Below are 26,548 nucleotides of genomic sequence, written 5' to 3'. Positions count from 1 at the left end.
TTCAATAACAATGGTCAAGCCTCATCCATTTGAGCAAGGAAGTGTACCAAAGACTCTTTAACTTGCTGTGATTTGCTGGCTTAAGATCTTGCAAGAGCCAAATCCCTACAGTAATAACATTCTCTTATGTTAGTAATACCGTAAATCCTCTAAAAATCCTCTAAATACCGTAAATACTCATGAATACATGATTCAGAGTGTTCATTCCTACTGTCAAAATGGTGCCTTTAAATAGGCAATTTCTGAGTTAGACTGCTTCAGTTTTGTGGTTGACTTGCTGAAAAAACCTACTTGATTATTTATTTTGTTTGTTAGGGGTTTTTTTCTAAAATTTAAGGCCCTCCCCAAACTTAAAAGGTCCACAAAACCTAGCATTCTGAGACTCATTCCCAAATGGTGTACAAAGATTTAAATTTTATTTACCTCCTTTTCACTTCTTCCAAGAGGCAAGCAGTGAATATAAGTATCTAATTAACACAAGGTTTTCTTTATTCATGCATATGAGTGTTCATAACATTCAATCAACTAGGCAACAGAATTGTACATTACATGGGAATCAACATACAAAAAGAGTAACCATTATATTTTTATCCTGTGTGGTATAATAAGGCAATCTAGAAAGAATGGAGTGTGATTGAAATATTAATATATAGTGGTCAAGAAACAAAGCTAAAAGCAATCAGTGTAACATTGGCCTCAGAGCTAAGTGTGTTGTGGTTAAGCAAACCATGTACCCGAGGAAATGGATATCATGACATCCTAATTCCTTGAACTAGTAAAAAAAAAAAAAAAAAAAGTTTTTCTTTTTTCAGGTTTTCTATAGAGAGAGACTGCCCATAGAAATTGTTCCACAGAAACTGTTCCATAGAAAATGTGTATTCCACAATGGCAACTTAACAGAAATGTATTACATGGTATCTAATATGCCTGTTTGCTAATTTAAGAATTTCTGTTTAGAGTTTGTATGACAAGAATGGTAATTTTTATTTAAAAAGTCAGATGTAATTACCTTATAATTATGTATGTTCAGCATAGGACTAGAAGATTTAGAAAATCCTGGGTGTACAATTCATTGTCACAGTCTGATGATTTGACCCTGTCTGTACCCCTGAGGTTTGAGTGCCTCATCTGTCCTACCTGTGACAACATAAAAATGTTGTTTCCCTACACTCACAAAGTCTGCATGGTAAAAATTCCCAGAGAAGCATTAAGTATTCAGTCTTTCTGTATTTACATTGCTCAGTCTTCTATTCCCTTGGGACAATAGATGGCAGCAGATCTGTATTTGGGCAGTCTTCTTTGTACATACATTGCACACAGGAGGCACTCCTAAGTGGTATAAACTGTAAAACCTGGAAGACAGTTTGAATAGCAACTAAAATTTCATGAAACCCTTCTTTTTTCAGAGAGAAAAAAAAAGAGATGTCAAATCAGTTAAGGTGGCTGAAGGATAAACATATGCATTTTAAAACTTTCTAAATTTAGCCTATGATTCAATAATACATACATGTGTTTGCATATGCTTGCATAAAATATATATGACTTTTTTTTAAACACTATCAGATTACAGTAGGTTGCCAATTTAAAAAAAAATGTTTCTTGGATAAGTGTCAGTAGCAGTAAAATCCATCTGTCAGAGCTGACAGAATGCTGAACTTCAGGGAAAAATATGACAAAACATTTAAAAATTTGCTTAAAATAGAATACTTAGAGAGATGGTTAAATTTCTCCTTTCATATTCCACTGTCTACTGGGCTGGATGAGTCCCTTACCATAGAAGTGGTTTTATGCTAATGGTGTGTGCAGGTGAGAACTGGTTCAGGGAAGAATGCAATCATCAGCTACCAGGATAAATGCATAGATGACAGAACATTAAGTAATAATTGCCTAGAGGGTGGAGAATAGAGGCTTGGTAACAGACTTGGGACAAGTCTGCCAACAGCAAAAAATACCATAAATTAATATAATGGTGCATAAAATTAAATTTGGACAAAAACTGAATCTCTTCAGCTGAGGGAGGTACTAAGTTTTCTAGAGGCCCAGAAAGCATTTGGCAGGCTGACTGTTTGTAGCTGGGCCACAGTTAATTATGGGAAATACCAGCTGCTGCAAGAAGGAATTCTAAGTGTGGTCTCTTGCTACAGTTCTGTATCACTTAATGAATCAATGGAAATTATTAGAGTAAGCATATTATGGGTAAAAATCACTGCTACAAATGAATTTTCTCTTTAGCAGTAGCTGACATAGAACAGACACCTTGAACAACACAGCTAAGAATAATTGGTCCAAAATGACTGCAAACTACAAACTGTAATCAAGCTTTGAAGTATTAGAAATAATGCTGAGCAGGGTGGGCAAGCATTACAAGATAATTACAAAGATAAATGTAATTTATCTTTGTAATTACAAATATAAAATGAATTCCCAAAGAGCATTGAATTAAAAATGGTAGTATTTCCTGGTTTTTACTATGTAAATTTGCATTTTAATGCAGTTTTAATTTTTTATGAAAGCATATGTGTTTTTTATAGGTTATATGACAGGATTCCAATTTTTTTGTGATGAAAAGTCAGTAGATACCCACAAAAAAACTGTAGCACTGATCTGTGACAGAAACCAGGAGAAGCACCAAAACCTGTCATGATAGGTTTGCTAACATGATACAAATAATGTCCAATTACCTTAAAAATGGTGATTTTTACTTTTTCCTCTCCACTCACCTGGGACTTTCTTTATATTTTCCATGTCATAATCATGTAAAGGGTGGGTGGCTAGAGGTAATTGGGCTAATTGTATGGTGCAACAAATATGAGGTCAAAATTCAACCAATACATTTATTCAGCATACTATAAGCATGATATTTGTATTTAATATTAAAAGCATAATATTTGTATTTCTGATCGTAAGGGTTTCTAAATATGGAAATGACTTAATGAGTGGGTTTTATCTGGGGTAGAATTAATTTTGTTCACAGTGGCTAGTGCAGGGCTATGTTTTGGATACATGGTTGCTGCATGGTATTTGGTTGCTTGCTGTGGTTAAACCACAACACTTACATAATGGCATAAGGGCCAACAATAAAAAACATATCAAATGTGTAACAATATACAGAAATCCAGTGATTCAGAAAGTCAGAAAGCAAGTCTCTCTTTAGATCCCTGATCTAAAAGATAGCAAATCTGGACCTGAGAATGTCTTAAAATGTGCTGTCTTGTGTTTGAATATCTTGATACAGTTTAATATTATATGCAGTGCATAATTTCAAAATGTGTAAAGGTATGTGTAATACTCTTTTAGAGAAATGCTTTATTTTGATAGAATCTCACACTGAGATTTCATCTGAATAAGATGAAAGATGACTTTATTCACACAATAATGACTGACTTGTAATTTGGATCATTGGCCATTTTATCAAGTATTTTACTTTACTATGCTTATAATTAATTTAGGTGTGGCACCTAAATTATTTAGGACTGGAAGCTATCAGAAAGTTTGAAAATCAGCCTTTATTTAAGCAACCATTTATACAGATTCTGATCCTAGTGCCTCTTTTCTTAATATGGTCTTTTAAAGTTAGGGAAAAAAGAAAAAACCAAAAACTTCTAAAAATTACAAAATTGTAAGTGCCATTACTAGAATCAGAAAAGGCCTGGACTGAACAGAACCATAAAGATTATCTAGTTCCAATCCCCATGTCATGGACAGGGATATATTTCCCTAGACCAGGTTCTTGGAGCTCCATCAAATCTGGCCTTGAACACTTTCAGGGTTTCTTTTATAATGCTAAGCTATGATATGCAGCAGCCAGGAACTGTGCTAATATCTGAAGCTTCCAGTAAAATGATCCAAGATGGATGTGTCTGTGAAAGAGTGTATATATCTTACAGAATATAAAAAGAGGTGTTCTGTATCTTACGTATGACATTACACTTCAGAGGGCACACTAACTTCATGGAATTCATTGGTTTTCTCATTGCTAAAGTGGAAGCTATCATGAAGAAATATACATTTTTTGGGGGTCTAATAAACCAGCAATGCTATGAACAGGATGGAGAGTGCTGAGTGGTTGCAATGCATGACATAGACAAGTACCTCCTTGGTTAACAGGTTTTGTTCTTACCTCTCCCCTTAAATCCATGGCTGTTTGTACCTAAACCGTTCCAAAACCAGGTTGATACTCTGTTTTAAGGTTACTAGAGAAAGGTAAAATCTTAAGCATCACTTCTGATTTAAAGATCATAAAAAGATCTGCTTTTTATGCACTTGGTGTAAAGGACTAATGTGGATTGGCACGGTCCCCACTAAGGCTGTGTTTAGCCAATGTCAAAAAGTTTATCAAATTAGTGTGTGGAGCTTTCTTAGGGAAGTTTTATACTTCACACCTACCTCTGAAATGTGTGTGTGATGAGCACATTTAGGATGACCAGTTAACAGTGCCTTGGCAGAGGCAAGCATCTTACACACAGTCTGTGTCTGTGTATGGGGGAAAGACAAGCAGCCCACTTTTTTTTTTATGCTAGATCTGACCCACAAAATCTAAGGACAGAAAGATTTTTTCTGAGTGAAAACGAAGTTTTTATCCCCTTTATACCATTCAGTTTTGTTTTAAACAAACAGAAGAACTGTAAGTGCACATGTTGGTGGTAGTGTGTACCAGAGTTTCAAAAAGATATAGGACTTTTTGTGTGCAGGGATTATGTGCAGATGCATTACAGAATTATTTAATTTAATTTAATTTAAGTTCATTTCATTTGGGCCTTCCAGCAGAGTCTGCTTTAAAGGATGACTTCATTGAACGGCTGACTAATTTGGATGTGGCAAACAGAGATGAAGATACGTGGGTTCTGGATTGCAGACTGGGGCACTCAAACTCGTTTCCTCATTCAAGTGAGAAAGAGAAGATCAACAGAAATGTGTTGCATCTGAGCCTGGAACTGAATGTGAGTAGGACTGTATTCATGCTATATTGGATTTCAACAGGCATTTATTATATACAATTACATTTTTGGTATGCGTTTATTTTGGGTCAGTCTAAAACCGTGTTCCAAAATATCTGACGAACTGCAAAGTTTTGGGCAGGATACAGTTTTCCAGATGGTCTGTGAGTCCATGTGTCTTTGTGCTGCTGAGAGCAATGCATACAGAAAATTTTTGAAATTATATAAATAGATGAAGATACACAATGTGCCATTTCTAAAATCTTGATGGGTGTTTAGTTTAAATTAGTTGCTTCCTGTAAATGCATTGCAGGAGCAAGCTGTGTGTGCACGTGTGCATGTGCGCAACCCAAGCGCTGGGAGCCATGCTGCTGCTTCTCAGGGTTTTGGAGAAGCAGAACTGGCACTGGAGTCAGACTGGCCATGAGTTTGACAGGAGAAGTTTTGTAACTTCCTGGGATATAAAGCACTGAAGCTTCAGAGGGCAAGCGGAGTTAATCACAATGTCAGGCCAGCTTAATGCAGCTGGAAATACTGACATGCTCCCAAGGGTGAGCAGTAAGCAGCCTACAGAGACATGTTTTGGCAGTAGTTTTCAAATTGGAGGGAGAAGGGAACAGAATGTAGAAGAAGAGGGAAGAAACATGGAAAGGATTGAATGATTGAAAGAAATTGCTTTAAAGACTAGATTACATAAACAGTTTGTGCAAAGAAACACTAAGACAAATTTGTGTAAGAGTGACATCTATTGGTGGAAATACAAAAAGTTACTTAGAAGTACACTTAAAATGCATTTTAATGCCTACAGTCACCGATGGTATTCTCTTGAGCTTGTTATAAAATTTATTTCTTGTCCTAACTTTCTTTTCTTAAGATAATTATTTAGAATATTCTTGTACCAGTGTGAAGGTACAGGTTTATCCTTGTAATAAATTGTTGAGATGAAAACAAATAACTGGATTGAGAGGAACTGTGACATAGCTGTTATCACTGCTAGAAATATATACTACAACAGGAAGTATATAGTCCATAAGGATTCTTTGTCTACATTTATGAAGTCCTTGTATAGAACAGGAGAAGTTACAAATTAAAGGCCATTTAAGAACAACATTTTGTGTAACATAAGAGATATCTGAGATTAGTAAGCAGTTTCCATATTTCTTACTTTTGTTTTTAAGAAACATGTGTAAAAATCTAATTAATTGCATTATGAAAAAATTAAATTATTTCCGTTTGTTGTAGTTAGCAAGGAGGAATATTTATTCCACTCTTTTTAAAATACTCAGAACAAAAGTGTTTAATTTCGATATAAAAAAGGGTGCTCAACATGGGCTGACTGCTAGGGACCCACCAAGACACTTTATCATGAAGCTCACTCCCTGTGACTCTCTTTCAGAACAGGACTTTGGGTTGAATTACAGACCCCTTGTATCTCCAAGACTATTTTTGTTCTTGAAGGTGAGTCCATGGGATTGAAGGAGGAGTTGCCAAAAGAATGGTAGTGAGAAGGCTGCTGCAGCAGTTGCTGCCATCAGAATCTGTTTGGACTGCAGCACTGCTAGAAGCAGCCTGTAGGAAAGATAGTGGCCAAAACCAGGCTGCATGAGTTGCTCTGATGGCAGCAACCCTTGGGTGTTCCCTTACTCTTCAGAATGGGATGTCACGCCCAGATATTGTCTTCCCTGTGCAGTCATCAGACTGGACCACAAGACAACTGTGGTGGGCCAGTGTCTGGAGAGCAATTCTGAAGCTAAGATCATGTTCTGAGGAAACAGCATCTAAAATAGACCAATTTATTTACCCACAGTTGCACTACACCCAGTCATGTTATCTATGGCCCTTTTCTGCTATTAGAAGAAAACATTTAGCCTGACTGATCAAAAGTTTGGCACTATTGTTTTAAAATGCACTTATATTCATAATAATAACAATATGAAAAACAAAGCTATTTATTAAATAGCTGTGCTTGCTCTGGATTAGGAGCACCCTAACATTAATGTGTAATATAATTGTGCATGTGCATATATAGTGTTTGCTTATGGAATCATGGAATGGTTTGGGTTGGAAGGAACATTACGAATCATCTAATTACAACTCCCCTGCCATGAGCAGGGACATCTTTCACTAGAGCAGGTTGCACAGGGCCCCATCCAACCTGACCTTGAACACTTCCAGGGATGGGGCATCCAGATCTTCCCTGAGCAGCCTGTTCCAGAGCCTCACCACCATCACAAGCAAGGAATTTATTCCTACTATCTAATCTAAACCTACTCTCTTTCAGTTTGAAGCCATTATCCCTTGTCCTAGCAATACAGGCCCTTGTAAAAGTCCCTCTCCATCTTTCTTGTAGCTCCCTTCAGGTGCTGAAATGTGCTGTAAGGTCTCCCTGGACCCTTTTCTTCTCCAGGCTGAACAACCCCAACTCTCTCAGCCTGTCTTCACAGGAGAGGTTCTCCATCCCTCTGATCATCTTCAAGGCCCTCCTCTGGACTCACTCCAGCAGGTCCATGTCCTTCCTGTGCTGGGACCCTAGAGCTGGATGCAGCACTGCAGGTGGGGTCTCACCAGAGCAGAGCAGAGGGGCAGAATCCCCTCCCTCTCCCTGCTGCCCATGCTGCTCTGGATGCAGCCCAGGACACCATTGGCTCTCGGGGCTGGGAGTGCACACGGCTGGGTCATGTCCAGCCTCTCACCCAGCAGCACCCCCAAGTCCTTCTGGGCAGGGCTGCTCTCGATGTGTTCATCCCCAGCCCGTGTTGATAATGGGAGTTTGCCCTGAACCAGGTGCAGCAGCAGCACTTGGTCATGTTTAACCTCATAATATCCCCATTGGCCCACTTCTCCAGCTTGTCCATGATGTTATTGAAAAGATGTTTCTATGTTTCTGTTAGTTGGAAGAAGGTAGATAATGTAGATGAGAGAGAGGGTGAATGAATTCGGCTCTGACGGAAATTTTGAATGCACAATCTACACCAGAAGCATGGAAAAAGATCCTGCATTAGATTTTAAACCTTAGACATGGAGAAGATACAGAGATATGGAAGGTAATGAAACAAAATAGAAATGAAGCTCCACCCTATTTTCTATACAGCATTTCATCTCAGATTTTAAAAAAGCACATGCTTTTTTTAAAAGTGAGATGTGAAAATGCTGCTAAAATTGCAATTAATAGCTAGTAATTATTTAAGAAATTATGGTAAATAAATGTAACTGTGAATTTTATTTTATAAAGCTTTTGTTTAATCTTTAAACTGCTGTATCACACTGTAGATGGGGAGCAAAAGGCCTGTTGAAATGAAAAGAAGATGAAAAGAGAGTAAACTAGAAGAGGAAAAGGATTAAAAATTCATCGTCATTCTTTGTAACACTAAGTGCCAGCCTTTGTGCCTTAATGTACAAAGATCTCACTTCGTTTACTTACGAAGTTTATAGTGATCTTCTGTTCCCTTTGGTACTTGTATGTCTGCTCATATTAACCAGATCAGCCAATACATCTTTCTAGAAGCTCTGTCTCAGATCTACCATTGCTTTTTCATGTGATAGGTTTTACAGGCTAATATTCCATACATTTGTTGATGCAGTATACAGTATGCACTCCTTCAAAATAGTAAACTGAGTTTCTTAATGTGCTTTCTGGTTTTATAACCATATAGCTATTACAGTGTTTTTTCAAATTCTCTAAAGTAGTCCATATCTTCATGTCAATCAGAATTTAGATGACGATGTTCAAAAACACTTTGCATTTATAGATGTATTTATACAGACCCTTACACCAAATGTGTCTGGTGTCCACACATTCTGTTAACATGTATTGCTGAATTCTGGTAAGAATTACCGTATCTATGTTTCTGCTGCTACATCTAAAATCAATTACTTAAGTTCAAAGCAATTATGTTGGTGATACCCAGATCCCTCAAAACTCAGGAAAGCTGCTCACATAATGGTCTTAAGTGAGGTAACAAGGCTGAGAATAATGATGAAAATCAAGGCCTTACAGGTTTTCTTCCATCTTTCCTGCCTTTCCTATTTTAGAGCATTTAAACAGTTAAAATACTAAGTATAAAATGAGGTAATCAGCAGGAGAGACAAACAGGAGAGCAGGGCAATGTTAAAACCATTCTCAATCTGTGCAGTAAAAGTTAGGCTGAGGACAGGGCAGAGGGCGGACTGTGTCAGCTGAACTTTAGATCAGTTCAAGCCACCCAAGCTACAAACAGAGCCTGCTGCTTCTCAAGGCTCTTCTGAAGTCTGACACGGTGCATATTTGATTCTATGACTATTTTCAACAAGTTAGGCAAACTTTTCTAGATTTGAGGTTCTTTATTTTGAAAAAGCAGTAGAACGTTTGTTTTCAGTTTAGCAACCTTGGTGTTTTGTAGAATGTGTCTTTCTGTCCTGTTCATGTTTATCCAGTTTGTTATTACAGTAATCTGAAAAGGCAATCTGAATAGATATGGAGTCAGGAAGTGTTGAGCTCTGCCATATGATAGTGGTAGAAATTAGATGACTTCATTCCAGCTTAATGTGTGTTTTCTTCAAAGCTAGTTTTAAAACCTACTTCAGGTGAGCTCTTACACATTTCAAGAACAGAACTAGAGTGAGTTGTAGGTGTGACTTCTGTCTGTGATTAAATGTAGGTCAGAAAGGGTGTGGATTATTAAATGTGCTTTAAACTGTAAGGAATGGTTGTCCTTTTGTATAATTAGTGCATTGACTGCCTTGAAAGTTGCTGTAACAGGTTTTAGGGCTTTTCTGGAGCACCAGAGAGTTGTCAGTTTTATTAAGAAAAGAGGCTTGTAACATAATCATAACTGATTTTTTCTAGAGATTTTGAAGTTGTTCCTTTAGATGCAGTGTTACAGCCTGTTCAGAAAGACTTTCCTTATGAGATAGATTCAGCCAGCATTAAAAAACTTCAGCCAACAAACTGGCTCCATCTCATTTTACATCACAATGATGACGTCTTTTTAATATAAAAAGTATTGATGTATGTATTTTATCCAGAAACACTCTGTTGAGTAAGTAACCAATATGTCTTTCATTATCAGCTATTGAGTCTCTCAACAAAGGACTCTCCACTGGGCTGATAATCAGAATGTGAGAAGCAGGTCTTTACAAAAACCTTACTTTAGGCTGGGAGTTTATGGACTGTGTGGAGAATCTGAGAGACTGGCTTACTCACTCATTACACTGACTCAGTTTTTTGGCCATTTCTCCAGGCATATATATAGAGATGAGTTTCCTTGTTCATCCTAGAGCTCTAAAAGCTTGAAAGTTTCTCCACACTTCCTAGAGTTTATTACAAAAACAGGTACATATAAAGCAGTATTTTCTGCAAGCTTGTGAGATTACCTCTGGTTTTATAGGGTATATTTCTGCTTCTGGATTTTTAATTACTCACTTTTCAACTTTGGGATTTCTAGCAACTCCATATATTGTATAACTTCAGCCTGACACTCAAAGCACCATCCTTTTCACTACTAATTTGGTCCTGGTCTCCTAAATTTTGTTGGGATGTTGTTTACACATGAAGTATGAGATTCCTGTTTTAAGTCCACTTTTAAACTAAACTTTTCCGAAGTCCATTAAAATCTTAAATAGTTAAATAGTGGCTGTAATCACTAACCTATTTTATAGGATTGTTACAGCTTTTTTATTACAGGGAAGTTTTATTCTAAGTGTGGGTTGTTGCTGATATAAACAGATGAATAAATATTTTGGCATAATCTGAATCAGTATGTTTAGTTTAAAAGGCATCATGAAGTTGTTCATATAGGTACATTTTTTGTTAGTGACTAACAAAACTATTCTTGAAAATATGATTTAATGTTTATCCATCATAAGTTAACCAAACCCCAAATAAGTAGGCACATACATAAATAAGCAAGACATAACCATACAATTTATCAGAACAATGACCAATTAATCATGTAATTGAACATAAAAATAGATGTGCATTTACATGTAGAAAACTTTGGTTCAGTATTGTCACTTTGCGCCATTTATTTTGCCATAAAATGGAATTTAGAATTGCTTTAGATTTGCCTTCAAGAAATTTTGTCTTGGGGGAAATCACCAGTGCTGAGGTAGCTTCCTTGCACCTGTTTTGTAAATCCTGGTATTATAAGAATAGGTTGGCATAGGGAGTGATAAGGACTCTGTGTCTTGTTTCTTTATGTAGAGCTTCCTTTTGTGATATTAATCTATATCAAGCCTAGAAACCAGGGGAGCCATGATCCATCAGTTGTTTCTGACCTTGGCACCTGATGATTAAGCATAGCGGAGAAGCAAGTCTGGAGCTTGCTAAGGAAATGCCAGGCAGCAGGGCAGAAGACATTGCTGTGTGTTAAATCACAGATAAAGTTGGGAAGGTTTCCAATGCCCTTTGTCTATAGGTATGCAGGCAACCCTGTAATTGAAAAGGTGTCTGTAAGCTTCATCTAAGCCCTTAGTATTACAATCTGATTTTCAGGAAACTTAGTCCCTGCAGGAGATACCAATGGCATTTGCTGTTGAGTTTATGATGTTTTATAATATGTTGAAAAGGCAAACAAATGCTTTTTGTACAGTTTACATTTTTAAACATTAACCCAAAAGCTAAATGTGTTGGGATACTTTGTTGTTGCTTGTTGTCTGTAATACTCAGCTTTTTAATAGATATTGGGATACTTTGTTGTTGCTTGTTGTCTGTAATACTCAGCTTTTTAGTAGATGTTGGGATACTTTGTTGTTGCTTGTTGTCTGTAATACTCAGCTTTTTAGTAGATGTTGGGATACTTTGTTGGTGCTTGTTGTCTGTAATACTCAGCTTTTTAGTAGATGTTTCTTGGTAATCACATACAGCAGTGTGATCTGCAGCTGATTGCCCTGTGAAGGACAGCTTTCCCCATGTTGCTTGCTTAAGATTACTCGTCACAGCTAAATGGCTGACTGTAGAATGACCCTTTAACTTGGGTGCAAATCAAAGAAAGGTATCCTTAATTTCTGAGGTACCCATGTGGAAATTTGATTAAAAAAAATTCTTAAAGGCCTGGGAATGAGAAGAATATAAAATCCTGAAGGTTTGCAGTCTCTGTAGTTCCAAAAAAACAAACAAACACAAAAAAATAGTGAAAGTGGAGACTTGCGATGGAAACCTGACCCAAATGTTACTGACTTTCTGCATATCAATAATGCTTAGGAGTATTTTGAACTTTCTCTATAAGTATTGATAAGAAAAATATATAGTATCATAGGTTCAGTTAGAGAGTTTTGTAGATTTCCTTCAAGTGTTTTTGTTTGTATCAACTAAGTAAATCTCACACATATAGCAGTACAGTCTATGAAAATTATCACAGAATATGTCAACAGAGATTGTTCTGGTTCGGAACGATCCAAGGCTGGTGCCGTGCAGATGGACAAGGCTGTCTGATTTCTAAACAGTTAATTTGGCCCTCCTGGGCGCTGGCCGCTCTCCGCCGCCCAGCGCTCCCGGTCCCTGGGCGCGGCCGGAGTCTCTGATAAGTACCTGTGTGCACCTCTCAGCAGGAGCTGTGCAGAGCGAGGACAGTGGTAATATGAAACCAGTCTCGTTGGTTTTTGTTCATGGCCCTGGAGGCTGAAATCTGCATTCCAGATGAAACCTCCAGCAAATCGGAAGAGAGTCTCTTTTTTTCCTACTTTCCTCGGCTTCAAGGGCGCTCACCCGAGTTGGCTCTGCCCGGCCGGGCACTGGGGGTTCTGCAAGGGCTTCTGGAGGGGGCACAGGAAACTTCAGAGTCGTTAGCTCGGGTTTCCATTTGACTTTTTTTGGCGATTATGGATTTACAAAAGAAGTTCTTTATCCGAGTGGAAAGACTGTGCAAAGGAATCCGTCAGGAATTTTCTGCTGAAAACCACCCAGCGCTGGCGCACCGGGACAAGGAAGTAGGGAGCAGCCGCGGCGCGCTCGGCCCGGCGGGGCGGCTGCTGTAGCTGCCGGGCGCTGCGGGCTCGGCGCGCCGGGAGCCGGGGGCGCGCAGCCCGTCGGGGCGCGGAGCCCCGGGGGGACCCTTGGCCGAGGCTCCAGCCGAGGTTAGTGCTGTGACAAACCCCTCTTGTGCGAGGGAACAAGTTCCAGACGCTGCCGAGAACTTTTTTTTACGGTGGGTCGTTCTGCTTCTCCCTTGGCGGAGCGGGGAGCCCCGACGGCCGGGGCGGAAGGAGCGGCGGCGCGGCCCGGCCGGGAGCGCGGGGGGCCGGCGGCCTGCGCGGGCCGGGCCGCCTGTTGCAGCGCCGGCAGCCTGAATGCACGCAGTGAGTGTTTGCTCAGCAGTCAGCAGCACGGCTGGAAGGGAACCTATTCGCTACTTCACGCAACATGGAAGAACATAATGGGATGCCTGACTGTAGTGAGCTTTTAGACCTGAAGAACACAGCAGAAAGCAACCATGACTCTCTCACTACATTTTCTGTGAAAACACTGTTCGGATTTACAACCAAGTTTGAATCTACAGCTCCCGAAGAAGAAACAGTGCTTAAAGCATTTCAACCTTTGCACAGCAATATAAATACTCATGCTAACACCTGGCATGAGAGGAATGATAATGGTTGTAATGCGGACTCAGAAAATCAGCACAGTGTGAATAGTACCAGTGGCCAAGCTGACCCAATGTCTGGCAGGCAAGCAGGCCTGGAGCTGGAGTTAGCTGACCAAAACGAATCACTTCTTCAGCATCTGAGGTTTGTTCAGACTTCTTTGTCTGAACTGGACAGTGATGACAAGGATGCTATTCTTGTACAAGGTACTTTGGTTCATACAACAAGTGACACAGAATCGGACACGGAGAATAAGGATCTAGACACCGATGAGAACAGTGCAAGCAAATACGGGCTAAAAAATGCTGCTTTGTCTGCTGAGGCCTTGGACAATAGCAGTCAAAATAAGGAAGAGTCAGAATCAGAAGGGCACAGCAACAGTGGTGACACTGTGTATACAGATGACATTGAGTTACACCCACCATTCTCTAAGCAGTTCCCAAAAGAACTGGATGGTATTCTAGAGTATGATTCCAATAGAAAAGACAAAATGTTAATGGATGAGCAATTTACTCGTTTTCTTGCTACAGGGGAATGCCCTCAAGAACTTTCAGATGAAGAACAAAGACCTTCAGCTGATAATATATCACTCCAAAAAACAGCACTGGCTGAAAAGACTTTCCAGCTGCCTGCTTTCTTTAGTGGACTACGTGTGAGGAAAAAGGGACTAACCACAGAAGATGGGGAAACTGTTACAGAAATTAAACCAAGGGAGAATGATTTAGCTGTGCTTAAATTACGACAGCCTGTTAAGAAATCCAGTATTGCATCAGGTTTGACCAATAAAAAAAAATCATCTGAACCTAAAGCAAATCCCACTTTCCTAGAACAACTCTCGCACTTGTTAAACATAGACGTCTCCAAGAATGAAGATAGAACTGAGGACTCTGGTGAGGGATCTGGGGAGACCGAGGACAGTGATGAAGCTCAGGAGAACAAAGCCTCCAGCAAAAGAGAGCTACGATTTCCCTCTGAGGAGATAAAATCAAGCCCTGCTGAATCTGCACTGGATGCCTTTAAAGCTTTATTCACACGGCCTCCCAAGAAAGAAACAACTGCAGATCCTTCAGAGCTGGAAGCCCTAAAACGCAAAATGAGAAATGAAAAAGAGTCCTTGAAAGCTGTATTTGAAAGGTCAAAATCAAAACCTGGGGATGGACCATCAGACAAATCTGTAGGTTGAATTACTTTTTCTTCCTAAGATCTGGAAGTGGAAGGATAAGAAAATAATGTCTTGTTTAAATATTATTGGTGGGGACTTAAGATCAAAATGTCAGAATTGGTCTCTTCTTCTGGCAATCTCAAATTTTGGATTTCCAGCTGAGGAAATCCTGGGGCTTGTTTGTCAAAATTTTTGATCATCTGCCATTGTAGCAGAATTTGGCCACAACTGATGGTGACAGTAAAAGCCTCTCAATTAGATGTGAGAACTTAAAAATCAGCTTCTGATTTTAAAAGATATCTACATAACAGTTCTCCATATGTTAATTACAGCTTTAAAGCAGTTTGATGCTGCAGATATTTACTGTAATATTATTTAATAATTTCTCAATCTTACTCTGTTTTCTTTCATTGAGGAATTTATTTTAAAAACTAATATTTCATTTTACCTGTAGGAATAATTTTATGATAAGAATTGATAAAAGAAGTTGTGGGTGATTTTCAGCTCAGTTTGTTGAGGACATGGAACCTGAAGTAATTTTTCTTTCTTGTTTACATGCATATAACTGGCTTTTCCAATATTGATAAGCATTTAAACTTATCCAGGTGTAAGTTAGTGATTTAAATTAGACAACTCAAGTTTTTTATTAATATAAGTGTTTGCAGCATTAATGCTCTTAGGCATATGGAGATGTGGTTAGTATGTTTCTAAGAAAAAAAAAATCAATGCAAAGTTTTTATACAATCATAAATTACTTTGAATGTGATTTGAACTCTTTAATTAAATGAGTAACCTTTTGGTTGGCATTCCCCCAACTCAAACTTCTTCCATCACATCTTTGGCAGACGTAATCAGCCCAGGAGAGTATTGTTGGCTGAAGGGGGAGTTACCTGAATAATTCAATTTTCAGGATTGGGCCTTAAACCTGAAGCTACTTAAGTTGATTTTCTGTGTTGGTTATACTCTCTTTAAATGTTTTATTCTTGCATAATATAAAAAAACCTGTAAAAAATCTTGGCTAACACTTGGGTAGACTGATAATACCAGTTTGTAGTAAATTACCTCTGGGGATGAGAAAACAGGTATTCATTGGCTGTGGCATGTACAGCAATTGCAGCCTGTGTGTGCCCTTCCCATTCCTGACGTGCTCCTTCCTGCTTACCCCAGTCGCTGTGCTGGCGTCAGCGTTCGTGTGGCTCACAGCAAACCTCTCTGGGAAGCTCTCATCACACACAGGGAGGGCGGAGGCACAGGACTCAGCAGGAGTGGCTTTTATAAATGTCTGCTTAGTGTCCGGTCTAGTGCAAATCGGTATTTTCTTAGGGCAAAGCCAGAGTCCAAGGGTCTAGTCTTTCCCTTCCTCCTGTGGGCCATTCACGGGGCCATTTCCATATAGTGTTTCACTGTTGTCGCACTTGTGTCTATGCAATTACTTGTAGTAACATGTTGTAAGTCAGACTACAGAAATATTGGAGATCTAAAAAAACACACACAAAAAAAATCCCTCTATAAGAATACTTGTTTAGTGGGTCATTCCCCCTCCACCCCTTCCCCATTTAAAGAGTTACTTTGGCATTCCAGTTGACAGTGCGGTCCCATTAACAGCTGCAGCATTACTTTGATGTGGCAGTATTACCTGGTATGTGGACTGAGCAATCTGCGGGGGGTGGGGCAGGAATTTCATAAACTAGCTCTGCTTCCAGAAAATTATATTGTCAAATGATGTCTTAGGTGAATTGCTCTAATGTTTACTTGTAAGAGGAGCACAGATGGGTCTTTTCACTCTGGAGTAAAGACACAGGAAAAAAACATAACATTCATGACCACCTCGGTGGTTCACCAAAGCATAGACAGCTCTCCACAGTGATGTGAACAGTTTCAACTAATCATTGCATGTCACATGCATGATGCTACTTTCCTCCTCAAAAATATTTTTCTGCACTGATTTATTTGTGTCCCTTCCAACCACCTGAGCACTGTTTCAGTCAGTAGAATGAGACAGATAATCTTTCTGGAGCACATGTGTAGAGCTGAGCATGACAGTTGTTGTTTGGAATCAATTGATACTGCAGACTTCAATTTTTTCTTGCGTAATTTTAACAGCCTGACCTGAGTCCCTCAGAGCAAGATGACAAGACTCCAGGGAGACTCCAGACTGTCTGGCCGCCACCAAAAGCAAAGCATGAAGAAGTAAAAGTAGGATTAAAGTACACAGAAGCAGGTAAAACAAAGGGGCGAAGCATTTACTGAAATTAGTTTCTGACATTTTTAATCTTGTTTAATACAGAGATGGTGATAAGTCACAGTATTTTCTTATCTGAAAAAACAGACCTTTTTTTTTTATGTGTGGTTTACTGCTACTTTTTAATTCAGCATCTGATTTTTAAATGTAAATGGCTAAATACGTGTTGGAAACTACAAACTTGCCTGTACAAATTTGTGAGGAAAGGAGTGGGTTTTTCTGGTAAATTAAGTTATCCATTTCCAGTGGGATTCTGTTCAAGTGAGTGACAGATTAGTGAACATGTGGCAACATGACTGCCTTTTCTGATGCCTTGGTGCAGGGGGCAGCTCCCTGCTGAACTCTGGTCTGGCTGGAGATTTTCTTCGGGTACTGTCCAGAATGTAAACAATACCATTATTGCAACATGTGTATGAACAGAGGAATGCTCATATCCAGTCAGGTCACTTCTATAGCTAGCCACATATATTGTCCTGTGCAAGGGTATTGAAAGGATATGTCCAAAGTGCAGTGCTAATTATCAGATAAGCTTTCCGCAGAAAAAATACTTCTTGGGGTTTTTTTGTTATTTTGATATTTACATAGCATATTTAAGAGGGAGAAAGTGATTATTTTAGCCACCACAACTCTGGTACAAATTTATATTCTTGAATATGAAACAGTAAGTCCTCGATATTTAGAAATTAACCATAAACTGAGGAACAGTCTGAAATATTAAAGCACAAGACAATAAACCATCTCTTCTTCAGGTACCTGCAGATTTTAGAAAATACCACCTAAAAAGTGTTAAGTGGAACTTAAAAGAAAAAGCTTTTATACTACTTTGCTGTGAGAAATTGTTCAGGGTAACGCTGTATGGTTCTTTCTAATTCCGCTGGGTATCCATCTGACCTTGTATATGAGAAACAGTACTCCTGTTTGTTCTATTTACTGCTTTTTGTTGCTTAGTCTTTCTCCCTCTCTTTCCAGTTTTCTCTGCTTTAATCTTTCTTTTTTTGTAAAGAGGGAATAATACTGGAAGTGTAAAAGTTGTTGGAAGATTGAGAAAACTTGGTTTTGACAGAAACAACATTATAGAATTGAATTTAATGTATAGAATTGAATTTATGGTGCATCTGATTGGTCTAAAGTGTGAGAGTCTATCACTTAGATGACCAGGACAGGTATTCAGCTGTTGGCAAGTTCATGTTACTCTTAGATTTTTATTATAGGCTATATGCTTGCTATATTTAATTTTACCTAAATAAATATTTTTGCTTCTAATGACTGTAATAATCTGTGGTGAAACATATGCTTAAAGAAAGAAAAGAAAACTGAATTAACAAAAGCTCCAGATTCTACTACTTGTAGAGAAATTAGGTCATGCTTTCTTGAAATTTGAATAGGAAAGACAGACTGGCTTAGAGCCCATGTAAATTGTTACTCTTGTTACTGTGATATTTTGGGTGGCATTGTCATCAACATGTTGATGGTTTGTTTGCTAAGTCAAATTTTTATAGACCAGATTCTGCAGTTCATTAGTTGCTCCAGCGTCTGGCAGAGGGATTTGAATGAAAACAAACCACTGGTGATTCAGCTGGGATGGGGATCTAAGCAGTGCTTTTAAAGGAAATAGGCAAAGACTATGTTTGCAACATACATTAAGACTGCAGTAAAGTTATAGGTGTGCCTCAGAGATTGGTAGGTTTGCTTCTTTCAGCTACTCACGGATGCCCGGAAAGCAGTTGTAAGTTGTACATGATGGATCACTTACGCTGGCTTTTCTGAGGACCTGGGTGACTGTTTTGAAGCTTTATGCACAGGAATAAATATATAGAGTCTTCTACAAGTGAAACAAAGTACTGTTCATGAGTAGTGATGATAGGTTAAAAGAATGGGGTTTGTATTCAATGTTGGTCTTATTGCTGGGGTTTGTGGGGTTTTTTATGAATATGAAAGTGGCAATATAGCAAAACTTAAAAATTCACTATCTTCTCTCTGACAGTAGTAGGTACCTTCAAAGTGCGTGTGTATACTGGCATTTCCCCTAATGCCCCTTCACATCCAAAATTCCCTTCTAGCCACCAGTACTTTAGCAGCTTCTTGACCCTCTTCTTTTAATAAGTGGGCTTCTTAAAAACAAGCTGTAATGCAAGTTAATCATCTTCTTTATTTAAACTGGCTGGTCTCAATCAGAAACCCTATTTCTTACTTCATTGTCTTGTCCAGACAACTAAGATCAAACGAAAAATTCTTGATCTCAGAATGGAGTTCAAAAACTGTGTGTGGCAGGGATGTTTATGATTCCAATCTTCCTCCACTGATGTTTCCTGAACAGATGAGTATCTATACCATAAAAAATGCTAAAGTGGTTCGTTTTATTAGCTTTCAGTCAACAATATATGTTGGTGTTTTGATTTCTGTGATCAAGAGTTTCATCTACCAAAACAAGAGGAATTTATATAAAAACAATAATAAGAGGATTAATTATTAGGTAAGTATTCATTTAACACAGCTTTATTTTAGGCTTAGACAAAATATATGTTCAAATCCAAGGATAAATTTGTCTTTGTACTTCTAACCAGGGTACACGAATATGTACATATTTTATGAGGTAGCATAGATTTTTTTTTTCATTTGTCATGATAAAATAGGATTTAAGTAAGACTGAAGAACTTGAAAGTTGGAATACAGTAATCTCTTTTGCAATTCTACACTGTGTCTTTGATTTACTTTCTTCATCACCATGCGCTGTGACAACTATGACAGGAAGGCAGGGATATTGAGGGAGAGTATTCCTGGCTTTTTGATCTTTTCTCACCTCCTTGTCATGTTTTTCCTCATTGTTCTTATTGCCTAGTGGAAGCAAGAAATTCAGGCTTAATTTGGCTTACGCAGCAGACATCACAATGACTCATAGCAGCTTGGAGGAGTAGCTAACTCCCTCCTGAGGCTCATAGTCTGGCTTGATGTGTGGGAAACCAACTGAAAAGCAAATGGACATAACAAGGAACACGTGTGTGAGGCTGACTAGGCCTGTTAGGAATATTAGAAGTGAAAGAAGTTAGGGATAAAACTGAGCAACAGGTTTTATTCATGCATTTGATAACTGTTTGTGCACTCCTAGTATTGTCTCCTGCAGTATCTGAATCTTGAGTTGTTAATTTTGAATTGAATGGATGATGTTACAATATTTTGGTTTATCTTATGTTTTCTTAATTCTTTAATTCCTGTGTTTCCACAGAGCAAGTGACTGTGTTGTCAACTGGCTCTCTGTAATTAGCACAAGCTGCTTGCATGATTCTCTAGAGAAACTGGAACTTCTTTGAAGTGTGTCTAAAATAGCTGAAGTCCAGAAAGTCTGTAGTACATTAATGTCCTGGAAGACTAGAAAAAGGATATTTTAATTTAGGGTTATTCCATGGAAATAATTTCCATGGAATCAAAGACATTTCTGTGCATATATTTTTGGTTCTAAATTTCTGTTCCTCTGCTTTAAGTGGTTTTTTTTTTTTGTTTTTCCTCCATAATTCTCAGGGAGACTTCTCACATTTTTAAGCATTAATTGTGACAGAAGGGTAGATGTGCCAGCCATTATGTGTAGTGAAAATACCTAGCCAGAGAGAGGAGGCAAATTCATGTCTATACTGAAGAAATTAATCTGTGATACTGCATCACACTGAATCCACATACAATGAATATCTCAGCTACTGTGTATGACTAGGTCAGCACTTGCAGACACATGTCCAAGAAAAGAAGTTTAGACATGGGTTCTGCAGCTCATAAAACTACTTATGTTTGAAGAACATAACATAAGTCTTCACATGAAGGTGTTACAGATATACAGATTCTGCTATTCCTATTAAAAATACCATTTTAGCCTTCAGGATCAAACTAGTTCTCTTACATACAGCAGAGAGAGTTTAGTCTTTTGCTTAGCAAAACAGAAATGTAAAAAGTAGTAAGAGGGAGAAGTACATTGACATTCCTTCTGGAGAAAACGTTAAAAAAAGCCACTTGAAACATTAATTCACTTAGTGAGGTTTTTTCATTTTCTCATTCAGTGTTTTCTTTTTAATTCAACTGTCTGTACTAAATTTAAAAACCTCATTTTTTCCCAGTCTGTCTGTTCATCAGGCTTAAATCTGCAGTGAGGTAATGGTGTCTCTATGGTGCCACATTTTCTGTAACAGAGTCTGTGATGTAAGCACAATTTTCAGGGTAAATAAGAAAATCAGGAGGTGTCTGACAGAGCTCTTATAACACAAAAAATGTCTGGGTAAGTGGTGAACGAAATACAAAATAGTGGCAGAGAAACCTCTGCCACTATTGCCAAGTCTCATATATATCAAATCTTTGATCTCCTATGCTCTCAGTTCCCAGCAGCAAAATAGCTTTATGGCCATGATGTAAATGCAGGGAATAACCAGCTTATGTGAGAGAAAGAGAGGCATAATGGTTGGCACAAAAGGATGAAAGATAAGAGTATGATTTCTTATCTTTCTTTGACATAAGCTTCCTTTGTGGCCTTGAACAGTTTGTGTTTGTCTTTAAAAAAAGACAATGCTCGATGTTGTTAAGTGTCCTGAAGGAAGTTTTTGTAACAGTGGCTACCAACAGTTGGTTTTATCCTAAGTAAAAAAAAAGACCTTTTTTTTGTAATTTCAGTTTATTTGGTTTCATTGTGGTGTTCAGGGTTTAGTTCTGGGATTCTATTATAAATTTTACTGTAGTGAATTAGATCAAGCAGCAGTATAGCAAACAGCTTCAAGATAATGCTTTTGCATTGCTTTAAGATAGTGCTTTTGTGATGTAATGGTCACTGATCAATTTGATGTGACCTCAGAGTGCATGAAGTTTTTGTAAATTATTTTACTACATTTTACTGCATTTATTGTGCAGCATGACAGGTGCATGTTATTTGGTGTTTCATAATCAGACAGATACACTAGAATGTGTTGGAGAAGCTGAGGGTTTTATTACAACCCAGATTTTTGTAACCATATTATGTTCTAGAGTAACAATGAATTTTTTTCCCTTACTTATGCTAGCTAAAGCTATGATTTTATGGATTTAGAAGGTATTGGGTATAATTCTGCTTGGAAATCTGTGCAGCCACAGACAGGTTGTACATGTGCTGATCACTACAGCACTTTTCCAAATATCTTGGAGAGCTGTGGGCTAAGATTTAATTTGAAAATACTAACGAAAACCATGCTCAAAACCAATCAAGCAACAAAAATATCCTTTGCTTTTCTCTCCCCACCTCAGGTGATACTGTCATTCATACTGTGCCTCTTGAGACAGGAACGAAAAGATAGGCACCTGTTGATGATTAATATTTGTTGTTAAGATGTTTGTGTTCCATTTTCAGTCCTTTAGCTGCTTTTTGGAATGGCTTCAGGAAAGATTTGGGACCTTTCCAAGCTTCAGTTTATCCATCTGTAAAATTAGGATAAGAATTCTGACCTATTTTTCCAGTCAGATAAAATTCCCTTTCTGTTTATAGACTATTAGCATTAGATAGAGATGCAGAATAGGAAAGAATACTGACTTTTTAAATTTAACATCTTAAAAAAAACCCCAGACTAGCCCCACACTTACAGAATGGTAACTGTCTGTACCTAAGGCCATGTGATAAAATGTTCATGCCTTCCCATACACTGAAGCTTATATTTTCACAAGGTGAGGGGGAAGAAGAGTTATGCTCCATTTTTTAAATAAAAATCCCTGCTTTATTTTTGTTATGCGTACTCTCTGTAGAAAGGTGATTTTAGGAGACCTATTGTTTTTGAGTCTGGATGCATGTTTTGCAGCAGATGCCTGACAAGGACAGATTTTACAGTATCCAAAGCCCTGTCTGGATACGCACATATGTGTAGCCATGGATACCAGCATGCTTAAGATTCACATACAGAGCAGCTTCAGTCCACTCAAAGTAGAAAGCTGATTTCTGAGTTTATTATTTTCCTAGAGGGAAGATTAGTCTGTTGCCTGAATATAATGAAGGCAAATAGTGTGATTTCTTTTACTGTAGTTTTTATTTTGAAATGTAGACCCCACTATGGACCTGAGCAATCTAATGTTGCAAAGACCCAAAATAGTCACAGGGTTTTATGAGACGATTGTTGTTATATAATTGAAATACAGTGAAAGAGCAATTGTGTATACAGGAAGAATGACTTTGTATTTTATTTTCCATGGTTCTGTTTCAAAATATATGAAGCCCTTTGTGTAACAGAAATGTCTCTGAGTTTTACTGAATTCCCTTTCCCATTCTCCAGTCTCGCTGTTCATGTGTTGTGATGCTTTCTGAAAATTTGCACCTGCATTTAGAACTGCTCTTTGTCTTTCTTCTTCGATGAATTCAATATCAGCCCTGCCAAGTTTTCTCCCTCTGCTATGGCGCAGACATGTACTTTTATCAGTAAAAAACCCAACCCTATTTATTGTGCATTTCTTAGTTTTGTATATATCGATGTTCTAAGTTTGACAGCAGTTCTGAACTTGAGAGTTGCTGAGACTGTACTGGGGAAGCAGTGTGTCTGTGTGTGTGGATGTGTATTGTGCCTACATTCACCCACGTATGCACCCACGTTTGACTGAGTATGCACCTATACTGCATGTGTAGTATACATGCATTCTCAAGGTATACTTACTGTATACACCATCCAGTGGTTGTGGTGGTGTTACAGATCTAGAGTAAGTACTTTGTGTTTTAAATTTGTGCTAAATGAAGTCGGTAGAGTCTGTAATTCATCAAAGAAAATCTGTAATAAATCTGTTCCTCGTGTTTGCTGATAAAGTGTTACTTGTTTACCATATAGCATTGGTGAACGTGGTCCTGTAATAGATTGGTTTTGTAACTACAAAGTTGGATGTTTATTGAGAAAGAATTAATATTGAATGTCCCCAGCAGCAGCACTTGTCATGTTGCCTTTCTGGGAGGGTGAAATGACAAGTGAAACTATTCATTTCTGCTATTAGGTAAATGAACTGTAACTGTAACCCCTCACAGCTGAGGAATGGCCAGGCAGATAAGTTACTCAGGTGACTGCTTCTGAGTAGTGCTTTATACTGCGTTGCAGTCAGAAAGAGGAGTAACTATTTTCCTCATTTCCATAATGGGCCGTCAAGGGGGTGCTGGTTTTCCTTAGGAAGCTGGTTTTCTGTGGATATATTTCTATTATTCTTGGGGAATTCAGTGGATATTGTGAAGATACTTCATGTCCTGTAGTAAGTTTACTCTGATGTCCTCTCTATTATCTCAATATCTGGACAGTATTTAGATACTGGACTATTGGCTTGTTTTGGGCTGTTTTCCACAAGTCCCTCTTCATTTGTCTCTTTTTCTCACATCTATCATATTTTCACTGTACCAGAATCTTTAAGGTGCTGAGAATGTTTGAAATTTTAGGTTTGGAGGGTTCTTCCATGTCTTAAAAGTGAAACAAAAAACCCCAAAAACTAAACAAAAATTAAGTTGAAGTGAAGGATGTCTCCTCATTTCCCAGTCTATGGAATTGGCATCCTTACAAATAGTGAATTACAGGACTGTAAAAGAGTTCAAGTGCAATGGGAAGTAAAGAAGAGAGGACAGATAGGAGTAGATGGAATGGGGTTGAGGGAAGGAGGATTAGAATCGTGTGTTAAAACAACATGCAGTATTGTTTTATCCAATCCCCTATCCCTAAAAACCAGGTAATTTTGTGAATTTCTTTGAGCATAAATAAATTTTAATTTCCTAGTTATAAAAGGATGCTTAAATGCAGTTATGCTTTATAAAAACCAATCAAAGACTGAACAAATTACATTTTGAAAGTTGCTCATTTGTAATTTTATTGGAAGAAAAGCCTGAAAATTTGCTGCTGTTTTATGACTGTAGCCTGAGAAAGCCTGGAAGGTCGCATCAATGCATCTGTAAAAATAAATAAAAAGTAATAAAAAAGGTGTAGCTGTGGTGAGTAGGTTCTGACATCTGGTGGTTAAAGACGAGAACTACATGCAGAAATAGAGGAGGGAACAAATGCTGTAGTAAAGGGGAATATTGAAAACGGGATCAAGGGTTACCGCGCAGGGAGAAAAGATTAAGAAACCCTCACTATTCTGAAATTTAATGAATCAGTGCAATTATAAGTTAATGATTTTGTTTATACCACAGGGTGTGGTACATCTCAAGAAAGGTAGATTGCACTCAAGTTTTCCAGCTTTTGTTCTCTAATTACTTCTAAATTGTGTTAACGTTATTTTGCATGTTTCCACACACCGAGTTTAATATGTATGGCTTTTTGCAAAAATGAGTGTACTGACCAGAAGTGGCTATATAGGTCATTTAACTTCAAAGCTTCTACTTTCTACATGAAGTTTTGAGATTATGGTAGAGAAGTCTCCTAAATTGTTATGTAAAGTCTGGGGAGTAATGCATCTGTTTGAACTGTGAGTTATGGAGATTTCTGTGGGAAAGGTTTTCATGTAAGATTTTATTTAAAATTATTCAAGTAGGTAAGTTGTTTAATTACCAAGAAGAAAAGGTAATTCTTGCATAGCATAGTTGTGAACACAATAGAATAATACTGAATAATATTTTAATGGGTATACTTGCTTTTTGCAACAGCTTTGAAGAATGAAAATTTACCTTTGAAACATTGTGACCCACTGTATCCAGTATTTCCACGGTTGTAGGTTGAATTTTCAGGTCACCAGATTGACCAGGGAATGCTTCTACCTTTTCTTTTAGAAATGGTGATGAAGAGTGCATCTCACTCAGTATTATAACGAAGATTGTCATGAGCATGTATTGAGTATATTTGTAAACATAGTTGCTGTTTTGTGTTCAGACAAATTCTGTGTGATGATAAAACTGAACATACATTAGGCATTTGGATTACGTAGGTTGTCCAAAACATCCAAATTTTATTTGATGTTCAGTTTTCTATGCATTAGGGAAAGCATGCATGCTTTAGCGTATATTTTCTTTGCAAAACAGTGCAGCATGCCTCATACTTTACTAATCATTAGGAATATTTTATTTCTGCCACCTGGTGGCATATTTTGTTTGTCATACATGTCAGCAATATCCATCACTGTTATTGCACAGTCTGAAACTTTTTTTTAAAAAAAAATGCATGTTTTGGAAACAAAAACCAAAATGAGGAATTCTTGAAAGTGTTCCCACCCCAAACTTCTGTCTTCTAATCAGACTGTATGGAATTAATCTTTCAGAAAAGTCTAAGCTCTCTGATCTGCTTTGGTCTCCTTCACTTACCATACAACATGAAAATACAATAATGAGTGAGCATGATTGTTATTTCCAGTTGAAAGTCTTGAGGAATGAATATAATCAATGATTTAATAATTCTGCAGTATATGATCTGTGCATATATCAAGCTGGGAGCTTTATAGAAATATTTCCAAGTATATTCGGTTTGCATGGCCTGGTTTTGGTAGTGGGGGGTACTGCAGACGTGGCTTTGTTTTCACAGTGTTACTGCATGTGGCCCATGGTTAACCAAGGAACATCCATGGGATATTTTTGCATGGTAGAAATTTATTTAAGTACTTGCTTTTTGATTAGATTAGATTAGATTTGATTTGATCAATAGTGCTAGTGTTTAGCAACACTTCAGAAATGAGGCAGTTCACAGGCAGTTGACAATTTTTTACAAGACAAAA

General features: G+C 37.9%; 1 protein-coding gene across 6 annotated transcripts in view; it reads left to right on the top strand.

Moving 5' to 3' along the window:
* FMN1 (formin 1) overlaps positions 1-26,548 on the top strand; it is a 188,647-nt gene that overhangs the window by 36,067 nt on the left and 126,032 nt on the right. For 3 of the 6 annotated variants that reach the window (XM_032110983.1, XM_032110982.1, XM_032110985.1), the window contains exons 3-4: positions 4,765-4,940; positions 16,759-16,876. In XM_032110983.1, the coding sequence (XP_031966874.1) occupies positions 4,765-4,940; positions 16,759-16,876 (294 nt within the window). Of the gene's footprint in view, positions 1-4,764; positions 4,941-12,455; positions 14,668-16,758; positions 16,877-26,548 lie in introns of those variants that run through there. The other 3 variants (XM_032110987.1, XM_032110986.1, XM_032110984.1) reach the window with 2 other exon arrangements.

This window comes from Corvus moneduloides, chromosome 6 (genome assembly GCF_009650955.1).
Source record: "Corvus moneduloides isolate bCorMon1 chromosome 6, bCorMon1.pri, whole genome shotgun sequence".
NCBI lineage: Eukaryota > Metazoa > Chordata > Aves > Passeriformes > Corvidae > Corvus > Corvus moneduloides.
This window is presented reverse-complemented; position numbering and strand designations above follow the sequence as displayed.